This window comes from Crotalus tigris, unplaced genomic scaffold (genome assembly GCF_016545835.1).
Source record: "Crotalus tigris isolate CLP2741 ecotype Arizona unplaced genomic scaffold, ASM1654583v1 scf7180000024391.5723578, whole genome shotgun sequence".
NCBI classification, from domain to species: Eukaryota; Metazoa; Chordata; class Lepidosauria; order Squamata; family Viperidae; genus Crotalus; species Crotalus tigris.
Genome location: NW_024100561.1, coordinates 4,270,189 through 4,295,770, shown reverse-complemented (window position 1 = coordinate 4,295,770; position 25,582 = coordinate 4,270,189). Strand labels below are relative to the sequence as shown.

The 25,582-nt window shown below is 37.4% G+C and overlaps 1 protein-coding gene across 3 annotated transcripts in view; it reads right to left on the bottom strand.

The window, feature by feature from the left end:
• Positions 1-1,597: 1,597 nt before the first annotated feature.
• Positions 1,598-25,582, bottom strand: part of ICE1 (interactor of little elongation complex ELL subunit 1) — a 34,325-nt gene continuing 10,340 nt past the window's right edge. For all 3 annotated transcript variants that reach the window (XM_039329250.1, XM_039329252.1, XM_039329253.1), the window contains 13 exons: positions 22,532-22,614; positions 21,631-21,670; positions 21,474-21,533; positions 19,261-19,350; positions 19,105-19,122; positions 17,468-17,835; positions 12,189-16,448; positions 9,530-9,698; positions 8,388-8,548; positions 7,745-7,935; positions 7,060-7,166; positions 4,729-4,827; positions 1,598-2,711 (listed from right to left, as the gene is read on the bottom strand). In XM_039329250.1, coding sequence (XP_039185184.1) covers positions 2,515-2,711; positions 4,729-4,827; positions 7,060-7,166; positions 7,745-7,935; positions 8,388-8,548; positions 9,530-9,698; positions 12,189-16,448; positions 17,468-17,835; positions 19,105-19,122; positions 19,261-19,350; positions 21,474-21,533; positions 21,631-21,670; positions 22,532-22,614 — 5,843 coding nt within the window. In that variant the 3' untranslated portion in view covers positions 1,598-2,514. The remainder of the gene's footprint in view (positions 2,712-4,728; positions 4,828-7,059; positions 7,167-7,744; positions 7,936-8,387; positions 8,549-9,529; positions 9,699-12,188; positions 16,449-17,467; positions 17,836-19,104; positions 19,123-19,260; positions 19,351-21,473; positions 21,534-21,630; positions 21,671-22,531; positions 22,615-25,582) is intronic.

The window sequence follows — 25,582 nt, the reverse complement described above, 5'->3', positions numbered from 1 at the left end:
AAAGTTGTTGCAGAATTATGTTCTCCATTTTACTGTTGCAAAATGCAACAAACACTTCTTGCCATATATAAAATCCTTTGATGGGAAAGGGGAGAAAACAGATTAAGAGAACTGAATTCAGGGATCAACACACTGGTGGGTTTTTTGTTTTTTTTTTTGCCTCGAGATATTCCAACACACCACTTGGATTTCTGCGTTTGGATGAGGGGCATGTCAGTGGAGAACAGAAATAAAAAATTCTCTCTGAGCAGCCAAAGGTTGAAGGGAAAGCAGAAGCAAATCTCTGATGCATACTCAAAAGGTTGACGGGAAGCTTTTTGAAATGTTATGGAAGCAGTCTGAGCTAGGGACTGCTAAAGTCCAAAAGCAAAAAAAGGAATGAAATGAAATGGCTACAAGATGTCATGCTGAGATCACTTGTCATCCATCTCTTTATGCAAACAAAAAAATTGTGCAACCTCTCTCAGAAAACTTGAAGTCAGGAGCCCTGATGAACATGAAGAGGAGATGTTTATCTACAGACCTTCTGCCCACTGACTGCCAAGTAGGGAAGACTGCCACCGGGTTTTTTTTTTTTCTGATAAAGAACAGAAAGAATTTAAAAGTATGAAAACATATTTGAAATGTACGTTTCGAACTGAAAGGAACCGTTCCAATCATACTGGAATTGTTCAAACCACACCAAAGGTGTTACGGGCTCAAAACAATCTTGTTTCAAATTCTGTTCAGACTCTTCCACAAAAGTCTAAGGACATTTTCAATGAGGTAGAAACAACCTTTCTAAATTGAAAGGCTTTGCATAGTTCTAAGAGAAAAATCAATTTTAAAAGGACCCTCCCAGTTAAGAACTCCTATTTTTCACAAATAGCATTCCAGAATCATGAATAAATCACAATGGACTATCTTGAGGCTCTGGTTGAGTTAGACTGGACTAATAAATGAATAGTGGCCTTTGCACAAACTACCCAAACAACATTTAAAGAAGAAGGGTATTTGATCAAGCATAAAGCATTGTCAAAATGTTGAATAATAGCATTTTGTCACTTCCTAAATTATTTCTCCTTGCTTCTGTTCACATTTTCTCTCATTATTACGCAGAATCATGAATCTACCTTGCAGCTTTAAAAAACAACAACCAAGGAATAATGTTATTCTCATAAAGGCAAAGTTTTAGCCCTTCCGTAGTATTTACAGCTGCTACTAATTTGAAATCCTATTGTAAAAAAGGATCAATTTCCCCACTATAATTTTATTTAAAAGACGGTTACTTAGGACATTTGCTAATATTTTGATGCTGACATTCACAGTGTGATTAGTTTTAACTTTTTTTTTTTGTTAGATCCTTTGGACTGATGTATAATTTGGTTGAGTGTTAGATGCTTCAAGTACATTCAAAAGCAGAGATTGAGTAATTCATTATAAATTATTGAAATACTTATTAAGACAAAAAAGATAATACTTTTTTCACGTGCAGGTAAGGAAATGTTCTCTCTCTACTGTATATTCAAATTTGGACAGTAGTTTTATGATGCTTTGGCAATTAGGATTAGCAACACTTGGCATGGAAACTGTGCAACTAGAAAAGACACAAACCACATTTATTAGGAAAAAGTGTTTATACTTTTATATATAACTGAAAATAAGTGAAACATCATTGAACAGTGCAAGTGTCTTTCTTTCCAATTTCTATATACAGATAATAAAATTCCCAAACTGGAACAAAGTGAAATGTGAAACACATTATTTGAATATAACATATATACAAATTCTCATAGAGAAGTCTTCTCAATCTTCTATATAATGTGGATGTTAAATATTACAGGAAACACATTATGGCTCCTTTAAATAATTAAAAGTAGGATGGCTACTGCTAGCATTTTTTTTAAAGTTATGCTTTGGTCAAGATTAAGAAATTTACAGTAGAAGCAAATCTATTTTTAATGTAGTTAAAGTTGAGCGGTACATCACTTCCCATGGCACAAATATCCCTCTTTTGTCCCAGTATTGTTTTCTAGTAAGAAAATATGCGGCATTTTGAAACACCGGGGATTTACTGAATCCGTTTAAAGAAAGAAGCGGGATGAATGTGCACACTATTAGGAATAGCCTTCTTTAACTTATTCAATTCTCTGAAGTTAGCATGCTAATCAATGGACAAATCCACTTTGCTTAAAAAAGGTTTCAAATAATTTCCAATGAAGGCAATTTGGAGACCTTTTGGCATATAAAAGCCTATGACTCCCAATCTGGAAGACCATATCTAAGAGAACACTTCTATTTCCATAAATGATTTTTTTTTTCTGATTTAAAGAGAGCTAGTACAGAAGACAACTTGCCCTTTCTCTCCTAGTATATAAGGACACACTCGTCTGCAACACAACTTATTTCAGGCTACATTGGCCAAGATGTTTTCTGAATACACCTATGAAAGTGTTCCTACTTTCTGCTGTCTCTCATGTTTCGAAGAAACCTCTTTCAGAGGAGTTGCCTCCATTTTCTATTGAAAACATTATGCTAATGAACAATCTTCTGTTCTTCTGTGCACGTTAGTAGACTATTGACTTCAGTTATGCCATTTAGAACAGCAGGGGGGAGGCTGATGGTGTTTACTGCTTTCCATGCATGGATGGCCTCCAAGATTTTTGATGGATTGCTAGGCCCCAAATCAAAGAGTGCATATGTGGCTGCTAACTGGACACCCCAGGCCACATCTGGAAAAGATGAAAATATAACAATCAATAGTATCCTTGACCAACATGCAAATAATATTAAAATAATATTGGTCCTGCTACCAGGACTCCAAAGTAGGGCCACTATCCTATGACTTGTGGGACGTTCAAGCCTGATGTGGAATGAGGTGATTCAGGATAACTTTTTACTCCTTCACTATAGAATGGACACCTTGTGACTTGCAAGATCTTCAAGTCCAACTTCTCTTCCGAGAGCTGGGTCTCTAATATGCATGCTGGGAATTTAGTGTGCTAGAAAGAACAGGGAGTTGCACCTCGTTCCAAAAAAACAGAACTCTGCACGCTCTGTGGATATTTCCATAGCGTGGGTGTATGTACACGCATACACATAAACATACAAAATACCTAGTGTGAAATGAAATCTGGCATGAAATCTTTCACATGAAGTTTCATTTAGGAAGGACATTATGCGACACCTTCTGTAAAGCTTTGATGACCCTGCTGGGAGAAGAGACTGTATGATTTGGCGACAGGTTTTTGCAGGGCTTTTTTTTTTCTCATAGAACGCCCAGAATGGAGTTCCGGCACCTTTTTGGGATGGAACCTTGTAGGGTAGGCAAGGCGGGTTGTATGACATGTGTGAGTTCCGGCACCTTTTGTTTTTACAAAAAAAGCACTGGGTTTTTGTTGTTTTTACTGTTTTAAAAGTGTTTAGTTTTACAGTTTTATTATGGTGTTTATGTTGGGTATGCTTTCAGTTGGGAGCTGCTCACAGTTGGTTGTAAGATGGATGGCTATATAAATGTTTTAAATAAATAAATAAAATTGACACCAGGAAAGCCAGTAAGGATCACAACTGGATTGGAATACATAAAAGTAACTGTAACTTATATCTTGTACATCTAGTAAGAAACTCCATTTGCAAAAAGCCCTGGACAAGCAGGGCTTCCCTCACTCAACAGGAAATAACTTGTTGGAGGCTTTGTTTTTTGGATCTTACTGGGAACAGAGTTAGAAAATATTAATTCCCCCAGATTTTAATAAGGTAAATCATATGCAGACTTCTCCGTAAACATACATTTTATTTTTAATGTACTTGAGTCTTTGCCCAACTTTTTGCAGCTGAAGCTCAGTCTCCCTTCGGAGAACTGTACCCATTGTCCCTTTGCTCTAAGCCTTCTTCTCTAAGCCCAACATCCAACTGTGTTTCCTTTGCTGCTGTGTTTCCTAATTAAATACATACCAGTTTCAGCAGATATATTTGATGTCACTTTGTGTCCTGGGATGATATGACTCAATAAGCTTAAACCCTGGAGATGCACTATCCGTTATTGACTTTAAACCGCCCATGTGCTTTTCAATTAGATTATTTTTGGTTTTGCTTTTTTGAGTCCCTGCTTAGTGCCAGAGAGAAACATGGCAGCCTGAGCTGTCTTATATGATTGGAGAAAGCTTGTGGGATTGAGTAAACACTCTCCAGCCAGTCTTCTGGGAATAACCAGCTGTTTGCTGCTACTGCTGCTGCTGTTTGTTTCACCATCCTCATTTGCATTTTCACTTTATCCTCTGTCAATTCATTCGTTTATCCAGATTTCCATTTTTCTCTTCTCTACAACACTGTTCAATTTCTTAGTTTCCTTCAATGTATTTTTTAATTTCTCTTTCATTTTCTCTGCTGGCCTTTTTCTTGTCTTTTACCATTTTGAACAGTGCCCTCCCCCCACCAAATTCTATATAGCTCTTTCTTGTAACAAACACTTTGTATGTATTCACGTTACAGGTAACATTGGCATAACTTTCTGAGCAACACTACTGAACAGGAAATAAATAGACACCAGCTACCTGCCACCCTCACTGCTTTCATCAGAGCGTAGATAAGAATCTAGCCCCAAAGCCGGCTATGTGATTCTTGTGTAGCCCTACTGTTATCTCCTAATCCAACTCATTTTCCGATTCTCCTTGCTTAAAGGAAAAATCACTTACTGGGGTAGCTGATGGACAATTCATTTTTGCTAACTACAATACATAAGATTATTACCTTTTTCTTTTGCATGCTGGAGAAAGATTCCAATAACAGAACTGATATTTTCCACAGCAGAAAAAAATCCTTCTCTCAGACCTATTTGTCCTAGACGACCTATAAAGCGTCAAAAGAAAGAAGTAACTGAAATTTATTTCTCAATTATCTGCTCAACCTGCCTTATACACTGTGTGCACAATTACTAGGCAAGTTCTCTTTTGGCGGATTAATTTTCTTATTGAACAACTACAGTGCTCTTGGTCAATCCAAAATGTTAATAAACCTCAAACCTGAATGTTCAATGAAGTAGAAGTGAGGTTTTGTCTTTCTTAGGAGAATATCTATGTGTGCACAATTATTGGGCAACTATTAGAGTGCAGAATTATTATGCAACTAAATGGAAAATGAAAATTTGCCCATTTCACTTGTTTATTTGCATCTGTTAAAGTGAGAATAATAAACAAACTCAAAATGTACAAATAAACATTTCTGACATTTAAAAAAAAATCAGCCACCCTTCTTTTCAATAACAGTCATAAGTCTTCCATTCATGGAGTCTATCAGTTTCTTGATCTGTTGACGATCAACATTTTGTGCAGCAGCAACCACAGCCTCTCAGACACTGTTCAGAGAGGTGTACTGTTTTCCTTCACCATAAATCTCCCGTTTAAGAAGGGCCCACAAGTTCTCAATAGGTCAGGTGAGGAAGGGAGCCATTTTATTATTCTTTCATCTTTAAGGCCTTTACTGGCTAGGCGAGCCATGCAGTGGAGTACTTTGATGCATGCGATGGAGCAAAGTCCTGCATAAAAATCATGGTCTTCTTGAAAGATGCAGACTTTTTCCTGTACCACTGTTCGAAGAAAGTGTCTTCTAAAAACTGGCAGTAGGTTTGGGAGATGATTTTGAGTCCATCTACAACCTGAAGAGGTCCAACTAGCTGATCTTTAATAATACCAGCCCATATCAGTACTCCACCTCCACCTTGCTGGCGTCTGAGTCGAAGTGGAGCTCTGTGCCGGTTATTGATATGACAGCACTGGAGAACAATGGGTTCCTGGTAGCTTCACGTTTGATTCTTCTTAAATCTTTGGCTGTTAATGTGTGTCTTTTTTTCTCAACATGTTTCTTGTGACTCTATTGATGATTTGCAACTAAATGTTTGATGATTCTGTGATCACGCCCCAATATCTTAGCAATTTCAAGAGTGCTGCATCCCTCTGACAGACTTTTTACAATTTTTGACTTTTCAGAGTCAGCTAAATCTCTTTTTTTGGCCCATTTTGCCTGAGGAAAAGCTGCTGCCTAATAATTATGCACACCTTGATATAGAGTGTTGATCTCCTTGGGCCACACCCTCCCTCATTACACAAATACACATCACCTGATATGCTTATATCCACCAAGCATTCAAGTTTCCACAGCTTGGAGGTGGAAAATATGCATTGACAATGATGATATGGTCAAAATACTCACTTGCCTAATAATTGTGCACACCGTGTAGTTGTACTGCTGTAGGTTGGAGGTGGGGGCTTATGTAACTGAATGGTCCCAAATGGTACCATAGATGAGGAGATGCTGAAACGGTATTTTGTTAAAAAAAAGTCCCATTTCCAAGGTTTTTTTCCTTGATAGTTTAGGCAAACTACAGCTCATAAAGTGTTGACATGGCCGTGTGTCTACCCACGAAAATGGGAGGGAAACAGGTGTGCTAGCTTAATAGTGCTCCAGTTATGCAATATAACACAGAAGATCCAATAGGGGCCTATTTCTTCCTTTCTTTTCCTCTCACGACTGACCTGCTTTGCCTTCCTCCTTGGACGTTTTCCTGAACACATACTTCCTTTTTGGTGCTATGAAAGTCAGAGGCAAGAAACGAGAGGAAAGAGACAAAAAAAAAAAAAAAAAAAGGAATTGGAAGAAAGGAGTTCTGGAAATGAGGGGCTTTTTGCACTTAGTTTGCCTTTAAAAAATGGAAGTTTTGTTGGGAAGAAATGGAACTTGTATCATCTATCAAATCTGAGCACGAACCCCGAGTTCACTCATCCTGGATAGCCCTCAGATCAATGAGAACCTGTGCAACTAAAAAAAAAAAAGTGGGGGGGTGAACTTTAATATATTCTTTAATATATACTCTTTGGAATCTCAGGACCATTCTATCATTATTAAAGATAGAAAAAAAAGACTATTACCTCTGCTCCTTAATACTAAGAAATTGTATTAAGGATATAGAAATCAGCATCACCTAAAGCTGACTACAGTATTCCGTCAGTTCGCCTAAGGAGGGGTAGAAAAAAGGGGAAGGTGTTCAAGAGCCTGATATCTGCAGTGAAAACGTTACATGCTCACCAATCAGTCTCAGCACAGTTGCAATGATTATATCAGAAGAGGAGGAAGTGCTTCCATTGCCATTCCTGTTCTTTATCCAATTATCCATGATTGGCCACAGCTCTTTGCTATGAAACAAAATGGAGAATTATAGGCACATTCTTGTTCAAAGCTAGCATGGCCTGCCAAATTCTTCTGACAAAAAAGACAAAAAGCTTTGGCTTGGGATAATTTCAACTAAAGCTAGCATGAAACAATAAGCCTTCCCCCACCTCACTTTATCCTCACTGCTGTTAGGCATCTATTCTCTCCCGTACAGAGCCAAGATGTTAAAAAGCCTCTCTATTCCATTCCTTCCTTTTAACATACAGTCAGTTACATTGGCTAATGTTTATGCTGTTTGGGGCCATAACGGTAGATTGTTAGCACAAGGAGGAATTGAAGAGTTTGTCACTTGAGGTCTGGAGTGAATTATTGAGGTGCAAATAAAGGGAACATTCTTCCAAAGCCTTTATACATCTTCACTTCAATAAAAAGGTTGGCATCTGCAACTAGCTGCTTGGCTGCCACAGGTGGGAAGATGGCCACGAAGGTAAGTGAATGGGGAATTCTGGGAGTTGAAGTCCAAACATTTTAAAGTTGCTAAGTTTAAAAACACTGCTCTAGAGTGGTACAGTATCTAGAAATACAAAATTAAACACGCTACCTTATGATATTATCATGGGTCCAGCACCACTTTTGATACGAGCATAAGAGGTCAATAGCAAACACATATTGCCACGTATTCTCTTTCAGATCTTCTCCATATTTTTCACTCAGCTGAAATTCCATTTGTGGACACAGCTGTATTGCCCAAAGAAGGCTGGAGATCATCATGCTAATATCTACTGGTGCACTCTAAGGGAAAAGAAGACAATAAAAGCATGAATTTAGCTTAAATTAAATTTCCGTGACAGAAAAATATATGGAAGTAATTTGGGGAATTCTGCTCTCAGGAGATAAAAGATATGCTCGTGTTTGCTTTGGAAAACACGTAAAAATCCCCCAACAAATGAACAATAACACAAAAAAATTGTAAAAAATTAAGTACTATAGAGATAATTGCTTTGTCAAATATCAAATCTGCATTTCTAACTTAAGGGGGATAAATCCATTCATGTTGCTTTTCAGACACCAGCAACATGAATGGACTTATCCCCCCAGCAACAGACCATCGAAGAAGTATGCAACAACGCCCTTTATATCTTAAAAGATAAATCAAATGTGGTTCTGATCTTAGATAATCACTAAGAAATCAAAGCAGAGTCTGTCCTTTCATTACACACGAAGAAAACATCAAATATCTGTACCTCTTCCCAGCTGAGGTAGGTTTTCAGGCATTTCAAGACATCTCCTTTTGCACGCTGTCTAGTTACTAATTGGATTGCTTTGTTGATCACACTTTCAGAGGAGAACACTTCACTCCATATGTTTGCAATAAACAATATCAACTGGTCAGACCTTGGGAAATCTGGAAGGGAGAAAGAAAAATTAAAGCAAAGGGGGAAAAAATGACTTCCCAATTAAGCAGGGGCAAACCCTTTAACACCAGGAGACTGCGAGTTTTAGGCCTCCCTTAGGCATAAAAGCTAGGAACATTTGCCATCTTGGGTTGCATATAAAAGGTGGGATAAAAATATTTAATAAAAATAGTATAATAATGATACAAATGACGTCTGCCCCCAAAATGGTACAGTGCATCCTCACTCTCAAAGAGAACTGGTTCTGTTCACCTTGTTGGCAGCCAGCCATCCCTACCTTAAATGATAACATAAAACTGAGAGTTTAAAAGAGAACTGGGTGATCTGTAGCCGTTAGTGCAATAGTTGTTGTGGTCCCCAAAGCATTCCAGATCAATCTGCTAAAAAAATTTTTGACAATCCCATTTTATTAAAATAAGGGCTAAAGTAAATTAAGCTCTGCAACTATGCAAATCCTCTTCCCTACAATCCTGAAACATTTTAATAAAGGCCAAAATTCCAGCTCCATCCTTTGCAGTCCCCAGCAACTATCCCTATGGCTGTCAGAGCCTAAACATTTTTTTTTTTTTAAATAAAACTCACCAAGGGTTGCTTACCCAGATTTAAATAATTAAAATAAATAAAAGCAAGTGCCTCAGTTTGTACCTCTGAATGGCCTCAACTTCCCATAACAATCTAGCAGAAGAAAGGTAGGAAATTATTCCAACCTAATAGTTTGCAATTAGAGTAGGATCACAGACTGCTCCTGCCTGAAAAATATAGTTCAGGGTTGAGAATGTTTTAAATGAATGCCAGTCAAATGTTCCGAAGCAGTAAGCTGTATGTTTGTGAGGGATAAAGTTAGAGTGTTATTATTCACAGGGGTTTTTTAGTCCTCTCTAACTGCAATAGTTATCTAATTGGTTATACTTCTGAATCTTCTAGATATATGATAGTTTATAAGAACATATAAACTCCAAGTTATACTATACCTTCCTTAAGTAGAGTGTAGCAGAAGAGACGTGCTTTTTCTAAGTCTCCAAGCTGATGGCATATTCCAACATAGACTCTGCAAAGGGATTGAATATAATTGTGGCCCAAGGAGGTCTTCTGTTTTTTCAGCTTATTAAGAATAGCCTGTAAAGCTGGCTCAGCCAAGGACTATAAATGCAAAACAATATTTGCTTTTGAGTTTATTTCAAACAGTGTCACTATAATGAGAAGGCAATAGTAAAATGAACAGATACAACAATGATCTTCAGAACTAGCAAGTTATCGAAAACAAGGAAGAACAGACTCAATGCTGAGAAAAGATACAGCTACTATAAAGAGTTCTTGACAGATGCTACATAAATGTCCCTCTGTGCTCGACAGCATCTTTTCCTCTTTGAATCCAAAGCTCTGCACTATCCTTTTGTATCTCTCTCACTAAATACAATACAAAAGAACCCATTGCTCGGACTTTTCTCCTGCCTTTTTACTTAGATCCAGTGTCAACTGTGTGAGAGCTATCTATGGTTATGTAAAGGTCTTAAATAAGCAGAATTCAGTAGCCCTCTTCTTTTGCTTCTATCAATTACAGTATCATGAGTTTCAGATATAGCAATTGGTGCTTCCTATTTCCATTTTCTCATGGCACTAAAGATGGGAAAGTGTTCTAAATGACAAGGTTCAAAGTTATATTCTATATATTGCTGGAGGCAGCTTTAAAATCATCTCTGTGTAGAAAGACATCATCCATGAAAGTCAGGTGACACTGAATCCATAAAATATCTGACACTGTACTGTAATTTTCACTATAATTTTCTTGAGAACTGCATCCTTTTCTGAGTCAGTTTTAGGCCATCAATTATTTCCTTTCAAGGAATTGGTTAATAACTCTCTGAAAATTGCTACTTTTTAAAAACAGTTATCACACTGACAATACCACTGCAAAATGTTTTTTGAATGGTTGATTGAACAAGATATGCTATTTATACAGGGAAGTTTGATCGGCTGAGTTAAGTAGCAATTCAACACAAGCTGGTTCCTGTCAGGTCAACTGGTGTCCTAGTTCTACTGACAAATTGTGCCACTGTTTGACCCTTTAAAACCTTTACCCACAGCCCCCAGAAACTATGGCAAACAATTGAGAAAGGGTGCTGTGTTTTCCCAAAGGGAAAGAAAAAAAATCTACTGGGCAAACCTTAATTCAGGCTCAGGATCAACTCACCTAAAAATACCCCAAGGCCCTCAAAATGATTCCTATGAACTTTGGCTATACCTACTTAATAGCCATTATTGTATCATCTCCTATTCCCATTATGATCTTTAGCTTCAAATTAGGGTTTTTACATCAAGTCATTGATTATTAAAAAAATTAGCCCTTTCTGGATAATTTGGTTCAAAACTGATGCAATTTGTGCTGGACATGGGTGGGATATATGAATAAGAGACCGAAAAAGAGAGATGGTTCTGGGGAACGCCATATCTTAGTAGTACTATATAAACATTATATGCAAAAGATGGATTGATTGATTTATATTCCATACTTCTTAACCGCTCATCTTTCTCAGGGAGGGGCTCTGGGTGGTGAGAAGGGGGCTCTGGACGGTTCATTCCCAAACATCTCCAGTTAGAAGTGATTTCTACCTGGGGGGTTGAAAAGCCACTGCTTTTCAGAATAGATCAAGCTAGAGTACATGCTCTATGAATTTGATTCTCTAGGAAACCCTTCGCATATGTCTAATCGAACAACTGTTATCCTGCCACCTAAACAATATGGAATTCATGCAAAATACATTCTAAAGAACTATGTATCAACAAAAATTAAAAAGTTAAGCTAAACTAATTAAGATCTATAAAACAATAACCCACACCAAGGTTTTGACCTTTAGGTTACACAGTAGATCTCAAACAATAGGGCAGGCCAATCTTTGATATGTGTGATATAGCCAAGGGGGGGTGGGCAAAAAATTCAAAGGAGGGATAGGCATTTTAAGCAAAGCACTTCCTTTCTCTAACTGAAATTTTCATGGACGGAAAGCTGCTCTGCACAGCACTCTTTAATGCACATTGGATTTATGGGGACGTCTATAACCTCAATGCCTCCAAGGAAGTATTGTTATTTCCTTTTATAGGAGTTAAAAAGGTAATCGACAATAATGCTAATGTTGGATTAGGACCTCAACTCATAGATTCTCTGAGGTAGTAATGAGAGAAAGAGAAATGTTGGTTTAAGCAAAACCCCTAAACATCTATGTCTATGGAGATTCTCAGTCATCCAGGTCATGGTCGTCCCAAAGGGGATTTGTCAAAAGGCAACTGGACTTTGTTTTTCCTTGAAGATGTTTCATTTCTCATCCAAGAAGCTTCCTTGAAGAAACGTCTTCAAAGAAAAACAAAGTCCAGTTGCCTTTTGAAAAAGCACCATTGGGACCTAAATATCTATGTATAATAGCTATGATTGATTAAAAAAAATCTCCGTATCATTAACTGAAGCAATACACATCTTCAATTAAAAATCAATGATACATCATCAAACAAGCCCTTAAATGCCTCTTCTAGCATGACTAAGGCTCTGTATTATTCCAGAAACAGGTTTTTTTCACAATTTCCTTTAATAAATGAAAACATGTTTTTAATATATATATATTTAAATATAAAGCTGACCTTCTTTTTAACAGCAAGTTCATAAACAACTTCTTTCTCTTCATCTCTCATTATTGGAACCTTTGATGTATTACCAACAAGAACACGGCTACGAATAACAGGCAACAGGTCAAAACAAGCTTCAGAAATTTTTTCCAATGCTAGAATCACAACCGACATATCAGGATCCTCTGTTTTCTCCATTTCCAAAAGTGACTCTGAATTACAGTCAGCTGTTGACTTATTAGCATTCTCGTTGTCCAGTGAGTCACCATCAGGAATGCACTGTAGGTCACCCTCTGAGAGCTCTTTTGAGCAGGAGTTCAGTGTTGATGACCTGCTGCTATCTAAACATGGTCTTTTGACACTCTTTGGCATACTCACAGATGGCAATTTCCTTTTCCCAGTCTCATTCACATTGGAGAGCAGCTTCTCTGGATCAGATTTAAATCTGATCCTTGTTTTTACAAAAGCAGTTGATGTGGAAGCAATTGCTTTAAAGCCACCGATTTGATGGCTACCCTTCCCATCTACAGAAGATGACCTATTAAACTGAATGTTACCTTTCAGGATATTGAGTGTTCTTGCCCGAGCAGATAATTCTGGATACATACTGTCCAAAATTTCCACTGAGTTTTCCTGAGGCACAGATGGAACAGAATTACTAGGTGTAGAAGGCAGCCGACCTGGAACGGGAAGGGCATGTTTAGGAGTGTTGGAACAAAACCGAAGAGGGGATGATAAACTTCTCTGACCTACTGACATTTCAGAGGATGACAAAGTGGAAGAAGACGATGATGATGATGACTTGCATTTTGGGGTCTCTGACAGTGTTGATGTTAGAGAAGGAACTGGAGTTTTATGTAAAGGAGAAATCAATTCATCAAGTGGAGATGGTAAGGAAGATTGGCTTGAAATTGATGCTACAGGGGAAATGCGTTGAGCAGTTCTTGGAGGGGTAGCTAGCAAAGGTGGAAGCAATGGAGGTAATGGTGGACCCATCTCTTGCATAATTTTTGATAAAGTTTTTGGATCATACATAGTTGGTGTAGAAGTATCTACATTGGCTAGAATGGTTTCAGCTGGTAGGGTGGGCTGATTTTCCCTTTTTCTCTTACAGATAGATATGCTCTGGAGATGGCCATCATCACTATCATTAATCTCTTCCTGTGCTTTAATCATGACAGGCTCTGAAGTGCTGAATGTCTGATCTGCTCTATTCTTTGCAGAAGCAACCGGTGGCTCCAATTTTTCTGATAGCACTTTTTGTAGTTTATTATTAGAGTTGGAAGACTCAGAGATAGGTGATATGGATGTCCTGTTGGTCATAGATGCAACACTTCCTTTATCATTATTTATATCATGCCTCTTGTAATGGGATGCATCACTACCATCATCAATGTGACAAGCCATGATGCAACTTTGGTCTGTACCTGAGCTGGATTCTGAAGTGGAAACGCTCCTTTTTAGTTCCATAATGGATTTTTCTACAAGTAAATCAGAGTCGACTTGCCTATCATTAGGGTATTTTGTATGCAGTACAACTGTATCATCATTAACATCTGGATCACTCACAGATGACTTCGCAGAGATAGTTTTCTTGTTATATAAATCCTGACTTGGCAATAAAGTAATTACGGAAGCATTTTCTTCTGTTTGGTTCTCTTCTAACTTTTCTATTGCTGAGGATGCTTCTATTTTTAAGGTTGTATTTTCATTAGTGCAGGGCCATATTGCTGCATATGAATGTTCCCATGTCTTTTCAATCACTTCATTTGTAGAGGAGCCAGTGTCACCTACTTCAGCTTTTCTATCTTTAGAGAATTCCTCTCCTTTGACCCCAGGGAACATCTCATGTCTTATGCCATCTGAAGAAGTCATACTGGGTGGAAGACTAGCTTCACAGTTTTTAGTTGAACAAGGTATACCTCTGGACACTGCACATCCTTGGTGTGTTTTTGTGTAATTCACTTTTCTTAATGGATAAAATTCTTCCTCTGATGAATCTGACACAGAGGAATTCCCCATTAAAACAGACTTTTCTAACATACTTATTTCATCTATTCCTCTAGACTTTATTTCAGTCCTCGATACAGTATCTGTTTCTTTAGCTGTTTTTTCATTGATATTTTTTACAGTATCATTTCTTGACCGTGTGTCTAAATTCTTATCCTTGGGAATAAGAAGTTCCTCATGATTCAGCAGCAATTTTTTTTCTGTAGAAGTATCTACGCTGTTAATATTGTTTGGACAATATGCATCAGAAGACAGCATTTCAGAGTTTTCTCTACTGCAACTTTTAATAGTAACTGATGCCTGTTGAAAGTTGTTGAAAGTGTCATGATTTTTGTCTTGTTCAAAGTCCACTTCATCTTTCTTATTACTAGGATTGTGATCATCACAGTTTATATCTCTCAGATTCAACAAGTTGTCTCCCTCAGATTCCACAGTTTCTGACTTTTTATTCTTCAAATTTTCCTCAGAATTATGTTGATCAATGTAATCAGCATTTTCTCTGTCAGAGGAGGAAAGAGCAACATCCACCGATTCCATATTTGCCTCAGAATCATCTATCATAATAACCGAAAAGGCTGATTCAATTTCTCCATTTTTTCTTTGTGACACATTTTGCATCGGTTGAACTGTATCACTGCTCATGTTCTGTACTGAAGCTACTTCATTTGATGCAGAACAATCATAATTCAGCCCTTTTTCTTCCATGGCATACTTTTTTGTATCAGGTAGTTCATTTATGATCATTGCACTATTTTTTTCAATTTGTGAATGTCCATGTATCAGATTAGGTGAATCTTTTTCACATAATCCTGCTTTAAGAGATTGTATAGTTTCCACTTCAGTGAGTTTTCTTGCTTCACAATTTATCTCTATGAGCCTTTTTCTTAGCGGATTTAATTCTTCCACGTTACTATTTAAACTATTCCCAGTTCTTTCTACTGTGGTCATGTTCTTGGGTGTAATGTTTGCATTTTCAACATGCCCCACTTGTGGAGCATTTTCAGTGACATTGTGTAATTCAAGTGACACCTGACTTGCTTCAATAAATCCCTCAGACTTCAATGAAGAGTCTTCAGCAGTAGAGGCTTGGGTTGGTAACTTGTTGGTATTGCTTTTGCAAGTTAATTCCCCTTGTGTTGATTTAATAGATTTTTTTTCATCAAGTAACCATTCTAATTGTCCTTCCTTTGGTATATCTTCTAACTTTATTCCCTCACTAGCTCCATCAGACACATTTTTTCTAGGCCCATCATTCATGGCCTTAATTATTTTGCTGCCCTGATAGGATTGTTCCAAATCCTCAGTTAACGTTGCAATGTCTGAATTTGGTCTCAAAACTTGTTCATTTACCTCGCTTCCATTTTGTTGGTTGCATATCTCCACTACAGAATGAGGTTTGTTGGATGCTTCTAAAGAATCAATATTCTTTTCAATAGATTCTGTACATGTACCTGGTTGCTGGACTCTTTCACAAAGATTTGTTTTGGGGAGGAATTTAGAATTACTGTCATTCTTTTTTCCCTCTATTAATGGTTCATTACTTCTTTCAGTTGCCGCATTTTGTTCTTTTACTGTTATATGTTCAATGCGCTTTTCACAGAGTAGGCTTGCTTTTCCTGAGTAAGATTCTGTCTGGAGGTCCTCAAAAACACTTTCCATCACTCTTCCTTCTTTATCATTAGAAGGATCCTTCGCATTTTTAGAAGCCACTGGTGTTTTTTCAGCAGTTAACATCAGTTCTTTGGTTTGCTGTTCTTCACTGCCTTTGGGTTCTTGATCCCAATCATCTTCTGTTTCAATTAACATTTTCTTTTCCTCCTTTTGAATGAAATCATTAGTTTCTTCCAGCACATGTCCAATGACGATTTGGCCTTTTGTTTCTATTTTGCTAATCATGTTTTCACTGAGTTTCTCTGTACTGGGAGATATTATTTCAGGGGCTGTGTGTATTTGTTCAAAGTCAGAATCTTCTTTTAGGTGCTTTTCTTCAGTCTTTGATTTAGTATTGTTCTCATTAAGGTACTCTGATGTTCTGAGCATAGAGTCAGACGAAAGCACTGATGCTTCATTTTCTAATTTTTTTGATCTTTCATGTGATTCCTGTAGGTGAGTCTTTTTTAAAACATGTGAGCAAAATTCTGTCAAATGCAAAGTTTTAGATGCTGGTTTGTCCTCATCATATTTGTCCATAATATTTTCAAGTGTTTGTGCATTCTGCTCCATTTCATCATCACTGGAGTCTGTGATGTCTCCAAATAAAGTGTCCTTAAAGAGAAAAATGTAAATATCAATGTAGTAATAAATAATGTATAGTTGTTACAAAACTTAGCCTGAGAAGTATATTGCTTAAATATCAGAAATGCTGATGGCAAACCTTTTAGAGACCGATTGCAACCCAAAACCCACTTATGTATTGTCCGGTGCCGGGTGGGCGTGGCCCCATTGGGTGGGCGTGGCTGTGGTGGTAACGGCAGACTGGGTGAGACTAAAAAGTTCAATCAGTCAATTCCAACTTTGCGAGAACTTTCCCCCCCCCGCAAGTTGAAATTGATTGATTGATTGAAGCTTTTTTTTTCACACGATGGCAGAGACCTAAAGCAAAAAGGTTTTATAAAACCCAGCTGAAGGCCTAGGACTGGGGCAATGGCTTGTGTGCCCATAGAGAGGGCTCTGTTTGCCATCTGTGGCACACATGCCATAGGTTCGCCACCACGGGCTTAGAAATATTCTGGGCTGATGTGGCACTGGAACAGGCTTATTTCATCTGGAATATTGTGTCCAAAATACTTTAATCCATTTTTGATAAACAACATTTTATTTTGGAAAATATGATCTGCCTCCAGAATAACATAATCTGGAAGAATTTCAGCAGAGTCCATAGGAAAAAAGGAACATTTTGGAGTTCTCTGAAACAATCTAGGCACATGTCAACAAATTTTGCTTGGATAGTTGCAAATGATATAACTGAAATATGTTTTGTTCCACATGCACTAATTCTGTTGTATCAATTTCATCACTATCTCTATAGAAAAAAAGTATCTATTCAAATTCTGAAATTCTTGTCTTTGAAAAAGTTTCTTTTTTTTCCCAAGAAAGAAGTTCATTCTTGAAACTTATAAAACTTCTTTACCCGATACAACTGCTGGCTAGAAGCTCATCAGAGACGTCAATGTCTTTTTCACGTTACTTTTAGTCAACAATTATCTCCAGCCAGAGCAGTCTTGACATGATTTCTGAAGTTAAATAAGTTAAATATTTAATTTTATTCCCCTTTTGGAACTTACCGGAGTAGTAGCAGGTGAAAACTGTATGGGTGACAGTAGAGGAGGAAGAGGACTAATCCATTTCAAAACATCTCGCAGACTTTCACCAAACTCTTCCTGTTCCTTGTTGAGAAGTTCCATGTTACTTGTTGCAAAATCTGCTTCAGCAAAACCATCTAGACATCTGTCTTCATCAGAAATATCACTGTTGTTCGCTTTAGTAGTCTCCATAAGTTTGTTTTCTATCAGGTGACTATTTCCAGCATTTTTTTTGTCCGCCTGTATCTTCAGTGATGTTGGAGATGTTCGCATTGTAAAGGGCTCTGATGAAAAAATAGAACCCCATGCTTCTTCAGATTTCTTCACTTTTTCAGGATTCTGCCCTCTTTCTATAAGACAAAAAAACAAAAACAAAAACTGTGATGTATTTTATTTCCATTCCCTGGAAGTTTAGGATAGCAAAAATATACTTTTCAAAATGATTTGTGCCAGTTGTTAAGACTGTTAGCCAAAAGATATTTCCCTTCCCCTTTGAATTCCAAGAGCGAATTATATATAGGAGTAGATGTTAAGGTTAGTGTCACCTATAGAAGGAAACATTCCTGTGCTGTCTCCAAATAAACTCTTTCATTTTTCACTAGTTACTCTTGTAAAGAAAAATGAAAGGACTGCCCATTCCTCCCACTCTCAGGAGCCTGTCTCATATTAATATATGCACACTATAGTAGCACTATAAAGCTACTGCAATATACAAGCTCACTAGAAAACATCTTTCGAGCAAAGAGGCATTTTTGACTGTAAACAACATAAAATCCCATTTCTGCAGAGATCAAGCCTGAGGATCACATTATTATTATCTCTACTCCAGAGTTTTATCTCCACAGATCAAAAGAACTCTAACCAAGTAGGATGGAATCCCTTAATATGATTGTTTCTCCCAGAAGTGACAAGGAAGAGAGTGTTAGTGCTGATCTTTCTTAAGTATTGATAGCTATGGGGGAACTGTGGGTATGTATGGCATGTTCAAAGAATATCTTGGCATAATCCCACATTCTTAAGGGTTTTTTGATTTCTGTCTCTGCCTTTCTCTTTAGACAAAGAAACACAGAGGGGCAGATTACAATGCAAAAAGAGCTGAGGTGGTGCAGCAGTTAGAGTGCAGTATTGCAGGCCACTTTAGCTGACTGTGTTCAGCAGGTCAGCGGTCAGCGGTTCAAATCTCACCGGCTCAAGGTTGACTCAGCCTTCCATCCTTCCGAGGTAGGTAAAATGAGGACCCAGATTGTTGGGGGCAATGTAAATATATATATATATACATTGCTTACTGGTGTACACCGCTTAGAGAGTACTTGCACTTAAAGCGGTATATAAGTCTCATAAATAAATAAATAAATAATAAATCAGAACCAGATACACAAGACTGGCACACGATAAAAAACTGACAGCAAATACACAGAAAGAACAAAACACCAAGATGAGTAGGTTGGAGAGAAAGAAGGGAAGACAGAAGAATGGCAGACAGGAAACAGATAAACAAATGTAAAAGTGAACAGGGAGAATATTGCATTTTAATTTTTTATTCTAAGCTGTGTTTGAGTTGGGAGGCTATACAGGTTTCTTTAATTAATAATAAATAAATACGTTTGGAAATTACTTACTTGTCTTTCTACAAGTTTCTGGAGGAACATGAAAGCCAGCAATTAGATAGAGAGGGAGGAAAAAAAAGCATAAACGAGTGTTACTTAAGATTAAAAATATGAGAATTTTTTTTAATTACTTTAAATTTCCTTTAAAACACTGGTACTTGATCTCACCTAATGCACGCTCACATTTGTTGATCTGTTTTTTTCCTGTAGAGCTTTCTATACACTGCCAAAGCTCTTCCAACAGAAATTTAATTTTTTCTGTAAAATAAATCCACATCATTATAATGTTTACATGTGGTTTGATATGCTGGGACATGGCATATATGCAATCCAAAACACAGATAAAAAGAAAAATTCAGGTGGATAATTGTGCTATGTCTCTAAACAAAAATATGAAGCATATCTCCAAAATGTTAAGATATGCAATAAATACGCCAAACAAAGGGCATATGTGTAGAATATACACAATTCAGGAAAGCCACTTTTTGAAGTTTGAAAAAAAAAAAAAGATGTTGATGATCAAAAAGTCAATGCCCAAGGCCTAAAGTATAACACATTAACAAAAAGAATGGAAAATCACAGACATCCTAAACCCCAGTAAGTTCTTTCCACTGGACTTTCTTGCATATATAATTAATGGAGATATAAAAGTCATTGTCACAAATAAAATGTTTTTCTTTTATACAGTTTAATCAGCAATGAAGATGGGTATAAGAAACAAGAGATTTCCAGTAACAATAGCATCATGGAATATAGATCTATGTTTGCAGTACACATAAGGCTTAATTAAGGGATCCTAGAGAAGTCCAAAATAAATATGAAAATAAATATTTAAACACAAAATCAGAACTCAGTTTTATGTGTATAAACATTTATTCCTATATAATTTTGATTTTATCTAAGTGTTAAGTCATAAGACTCTTTTTCCTTTTCTACAACTCTCCTGAGTTTTGCACCTCCTTGGAGAATTCAGGCTATTGGTATGATAAACAATACCAAGAAGTCAAGCACGTCAATTTAAAGTGCATCATTTCCTTGTAATTTCTGCTAGTCTCTTCATTAACTAAATAACGCACCCAGAAATGTAATAAAATATAATTTTTAACCTGTTTTTTTTCTTAGCATTCAAATTACTATGTTCTGTACTACCTGCATATAAAAAAAACAAATAAATTTAAACCATATCACCTGGGATAAGGAAAAAAGCTCACTTTAAGTTGACTAAGCAGGAAAGCATTTGAAAGAACACCTTTTCCTTCATTTTCCCTCAGACATTATCATGTACATAAAAGATACTTGTTTTGGCAGACGCGCTAGAAGAATTTTTAAAAATTAACAACTTTTATATGTTTGCTTTCATAGGTAATGATTTGCACTTATAAATGGCAAGAAATTAAATAGTTTTATTATTTTTAATTAATTCTACAGCTTGCTGTCTCTCGCAGACATTTTTTATTGTGTTAAATTCAAACAGAGCAAACTCAGCACAGAATGTCCAATCATCACACTGTCACTTGTTAAAAATCTCAGATAACTGATTTTGTGCAAAAAGTTGATAGGACCAATGATTTCATTCCTAAAATATCAAATAATTTCTATCTGCCACTTCCTTACATTCTTCCTTCCCAAATTTCTCCACTAGCTTCATAACGTATCTCCAAACATTGCTTCTTTGCCATGCTTGTTATTTACGATGTCTTCCAGTTTTCTACCATCACTCTGGGTTTTTTTCTAAAATGGGGTAAAGTACTGATTTCTCTTTGTGTTCCAATGCTTTTAACTCTTCATTATCTTCACAATCTGTACACTTGTGCTCTTGCTTTCAGGTGAACAGTGGGACAACCTCTTTATCCTGCATTTCACTCTCAATGTTTCAATAATTTTAACATTGTGGTGGAATACACAATAAATGTTACATCAAGAAATCCTTTGCAGCCCTTGGAAAATCTCCAATTTGTGGTCCTCCTGCAAAGAATTAACCTGGCCAGGCAGGAACCAATGGTTCCCATGCTAAAGAGAACCACTATATCATTGTAGGTTAGGTGATTTCGAGGGTCATCAGGAGAATGGCTAAGTAACCATTGAGTTTGAAAAGTGGGAGGAAAAGCCCTAGCATTCACACTGTGGATCAGAAAGATTTGTCTTCTGAGCAAATCATCTCGGTGTGTGTGTATGGTTTCATCATGCCTGTGATAAAGAGACTGTGTCCTAAATAAGGGGATTAAGTGTCTAGAGAGCCTAGATACATAGGCTGATTGAAAACCTGACAATCCATACATACCAAAGCATCAGAGCCTTCTACTGAATAATCCAACTATACCAGTTACCAAAGAACAGAAGAATAATCAACGGCAATATATGCAAGACTTACATATACTAACCTTTGTCCACGTTTGCTACCAAATTCTCACTCTCACTCTGGGTCTCTGCATTTTTCAACACTGAGAGGAAAGAGAAGCAGCTATATCAAATTAAAAATTAAATCAAAATAAAATATTTCCTTCCCCACCAAAAGAGAAACAAATCATGAAAAGTCACCTTTCTTTTGCTTTGTGTTAGAGAAGCCATCAATCTTTTCCTATTAATCAAAAAGCGGAGAAAAGCAATTTAAATTAATGGATGTACACACTCTGCGGTAGTGACACTGAAAACGATGTCTGATTTTGTTTTCCTGTGAACTACTAAAAACATCAAAGTGGTCTTTGTCAGTCTTCAGATGCCTTTGAAATATACTTCTCAGAATTTCTACCAGAATGGCAATAAGCTATGCTGGGAAGGAATTCTGGGAGTTGTAATCACAACACACCCGGGAAAGATTGTTAAAGAATGCTACTTTACATGAATAATATCAAATTAGAAACATCCAGTTTAGGGCAATTTATTCTTACAATTGTTAAATGGTTAAACAGTTGGTCTTTGCGACCATGGTCTTTGCTACCACCTCCCTCTAGTCTAGTTTGTCATGCATTTTGCTTCTTTCTTTGCCCATCCAAATTTAAGGCTGTGGTATGTGGTATCCATGCATCCTGGATATTTTTCAAATATTACCATTATCATCACAAAGCAGTTAGCTGAAATAACTATCATTTCTGCAGATGATATTTCTCTTGCCACACTGACCACAAAAATAAGAAGCTATAAATCCAACAGTTCAGTTCCACAGCTTCAGTCCTTCTTGCATTAGTAAACTTACCAAAATAATATGCATGCCTAACACAAATGTGAGGAGCAATGGAAGGTATCCTTCAGTTGTGGGAATTGTGCCCAAGAGGGTACAAGACCTTCTTATGTCCCAAATGACTCCTGACAACATTCATTCCTTATCTTAGAACACATTAAATACCTGTCATGTTAAGTGACGACTTACAACAATACTACACACTTTAGTCTTTTTTAAAAAAGAAAACTGTATATGTAAACTATTGGTTTAAAAAGTTACCTGTGCTTTCTTCAATTCCCTCTCAAGTACTTTCTTCTCTGCTTTCAGTTGTTTAAATTCCTGAGTGTGCTTTGCTGCGGCGTCTTCATTTAAGGAAACAAAGTAATAAAAATGCATTAAACAACACAGACAGCTTTCAAAATTATGGCAACAATCTATCAGTGCACTTGGATGTTAGTACCTTTCGGTTTGGTTTAGCCTTCTAATATTTATTCACAGTTTGCAACACTGAGCTCTATACCAGTATGTATTTCATTAGGATTTCATCACACTGGATGTGTGTACAGTTTTGCTTTGTTAGAGTCACAGTAAAACGTGAACAGCAGACATCAGTTCCACAGCTTTTCACCAAATGTATAAACAAAAAACTCCATGTTCTTGGAGTGCCTTTTTGGTGGTCTCACAAAACAAAATGATTCTTAGTGAATAAAAGTATCTGAAAGAAACTGCTTACATATAATAAGTTATATGATAAATATGCAAAATGCATATCCAGAATGATATTTCTTAAACATCAGTACTTCTTCCAAAGTTTCCTGACAGACCCTAAAATACAAATATTGGTCATAATGTTTACATTATACATTTTCAGAATGCAATATGTAGATTGAGATTTCAGGTTAGTCACTATCTAATCAAATTCATTAAAATATAACTCAAATATGCATATATATAGTGACCACAATTGGGACCAGCAACTCTGTTATTAAGTGATTTGGACGTAAAGCAAGCACCATGTAACTGTGCATGACTACTGGCTGTGATTATTAAGCAAATCACTGCAGTCATTAAATGCAACATCATGTAACTATGATCTGTGAATTCTTGCTGGCTTCCCCAATGACTTTGCTTGTTGGAAGTCAGCTGTGACAGTTGTCAAGGGCCTGAATTGCAATCACCTGATCACGGGGACGTGACAATGGCCACAAGTTTAAGGACTGTCATAAACTTCCTTTTTCAGCACTGTCATAACTTACGATGGCTGAATGAGCAGTCAGTAAGCAAGAACTACCTGGATTAAGGCAATTGTAAATTCAATCTCAAGCACCCTGCGGTTTCTCAACAACATAAATGGAATTTGATAAACAGTCTTAGTTTGCTCCTTAACTTTCAAGCAGATATGTATTGCATGGAGAGACTCAGTGAATAGGAGCTTAATTACAAGTAAATGGACCTAAAATTTGGTGTTAATGTTTGCTAACATATACACAAAATTAATTACTAACACTTATTAATTTAAGTTCTCCAAATATTGCAATCTGTTTCCACATAAAAGTAATTATGCTTTCCAAATATGTATCAGAGGAAAAAAGCATTTAGGTGCTTGCATTCTCAGACTCTGTACTAGATCTCCAGGGATAACCCAATTTGAAATTACTGCTCACAGTGATTTGGCTGAACCACACAACTAGAGGTTTTCAAACTTCATCACCCAGAAACCTTCTTCACACCTTGGCTTCACCCTATAAGTGTGGGCATATCCGTGGCAGTTCCTGCTGCAGCCATCTATCTTTTAAGGGGTGTGTCGCCTGATCTCCTACTCTTAAACCCAATGGGTTATCACAACGAGTTTGGATGGGGGTGTGGTTTTTCTGCTTGTATCTTGATTAGGGTATTGTTGGCAGGGTAAGCTACTGTGTATAAATAGGGAGCAAGCCCTACATGTACTTGCACTGATGTTAGTTAATTAGGTAATGAAATGCCTGCAAGCAAATAACCAAGTTTAGAGAATACCAAGAACTCCATAAAAAGGAAGTTCTCTTTTATGACTTCTAGACCAGGGCTTTTCAACCAGTGGTACGCGTATCACTGTGTTACATTGGCACCTGGCAGGTGGTACGCGACCATCCTAGAAAAGTGGTAGCAGGGGAGGGGAATGAGCTGAACCAGTGGCAGCACCGCACAAGCCTGAACGAGAGATGGCTGGAGCTGCAGGGCTGTCAGGGCTCAGCAGAAGCGCCGGGATCAGTGCCACTTTCCAGCTGATCGGCGCTTCTTTGGGGCTGTCAGGGCTCAGTGGAAACACCAGGATCAGCTCCAGGCTGCAGCTGGAGCTCGGCGCTGCTCCTGGTGCTTCTGCTGAGCCCTGAAGAAGCACCAATCAGCTGGAAAGCAGCACTGATCCTGGCACTTCTGCTGAGCCCTGAGGAAGCACCAATCAGCTGGAATGTTGCAGCATCTCCAGGGTTTTGTGATTTACATTCAGATGCTTGGCAACTGATTCATATTTATGGTGGTCACAGTGTCCCAGGGTCATGTGAAGTGACCAAAACCTGCTGCAACCACCCAGCAGGCGGGGAGAATAAAAACCAAACACCCCCCCCACCCCCGCTGTCAATCCTCAACAGAAATGCTCTCAACAATGAAAACCTCGGACAGGAGGAAGAGCACCACCAGGTGGGCAGGCACGTGTCTTGCTCGGCTGTGGCTTGGGGGACACTTTTTTCAGTGCCATTGTAACTTCAAACAGTCACTAAACAAACTGTTGTAAGTCGAGGACCACCTGTACTTTTATCACTTTTTTCCTTTTTTTTTTTGGTCATCAAGTTTTTGACACCTTGCTAGGCGACTGGTGGTACTCGGATATTGCCATATCCTAAAAGTGGTACAGTCGGTGAAAAGATTGAAAAGCCCTGTTCTAGACCACTGAAATTTATTTCCTTACATATGGGTTAAAGGAGCGTTTCCCAAACTTTTTCCTTTATTACCCAAAACCATTTATCAGAAAGTTGTTTTTTTTTTTTTTGCTCAATGTAGGTAACACACTTTAAGTTAATTTAAATATTTTTGTTCTATTTGGGTAATTGGTTCGTATGTCATTAAAGAAAAAAACAAAAACAAAACACTTTTATCTAATTTTGGATAATTTTCCTAGATATGGGACACACTGGGTTACAGTGAATCCCACCTTATTTCACACCTACTTTTTCAATTTAAACTAAAGAAGGAAGAACTAAGTTGACGACAATTGTTGTGGATTTGTCTTTGCAGCAATGCTTCAGTTTTTTGCCAGAGAGACAAATCAGTGAGAGAATGTTCCACTTTCTTCTC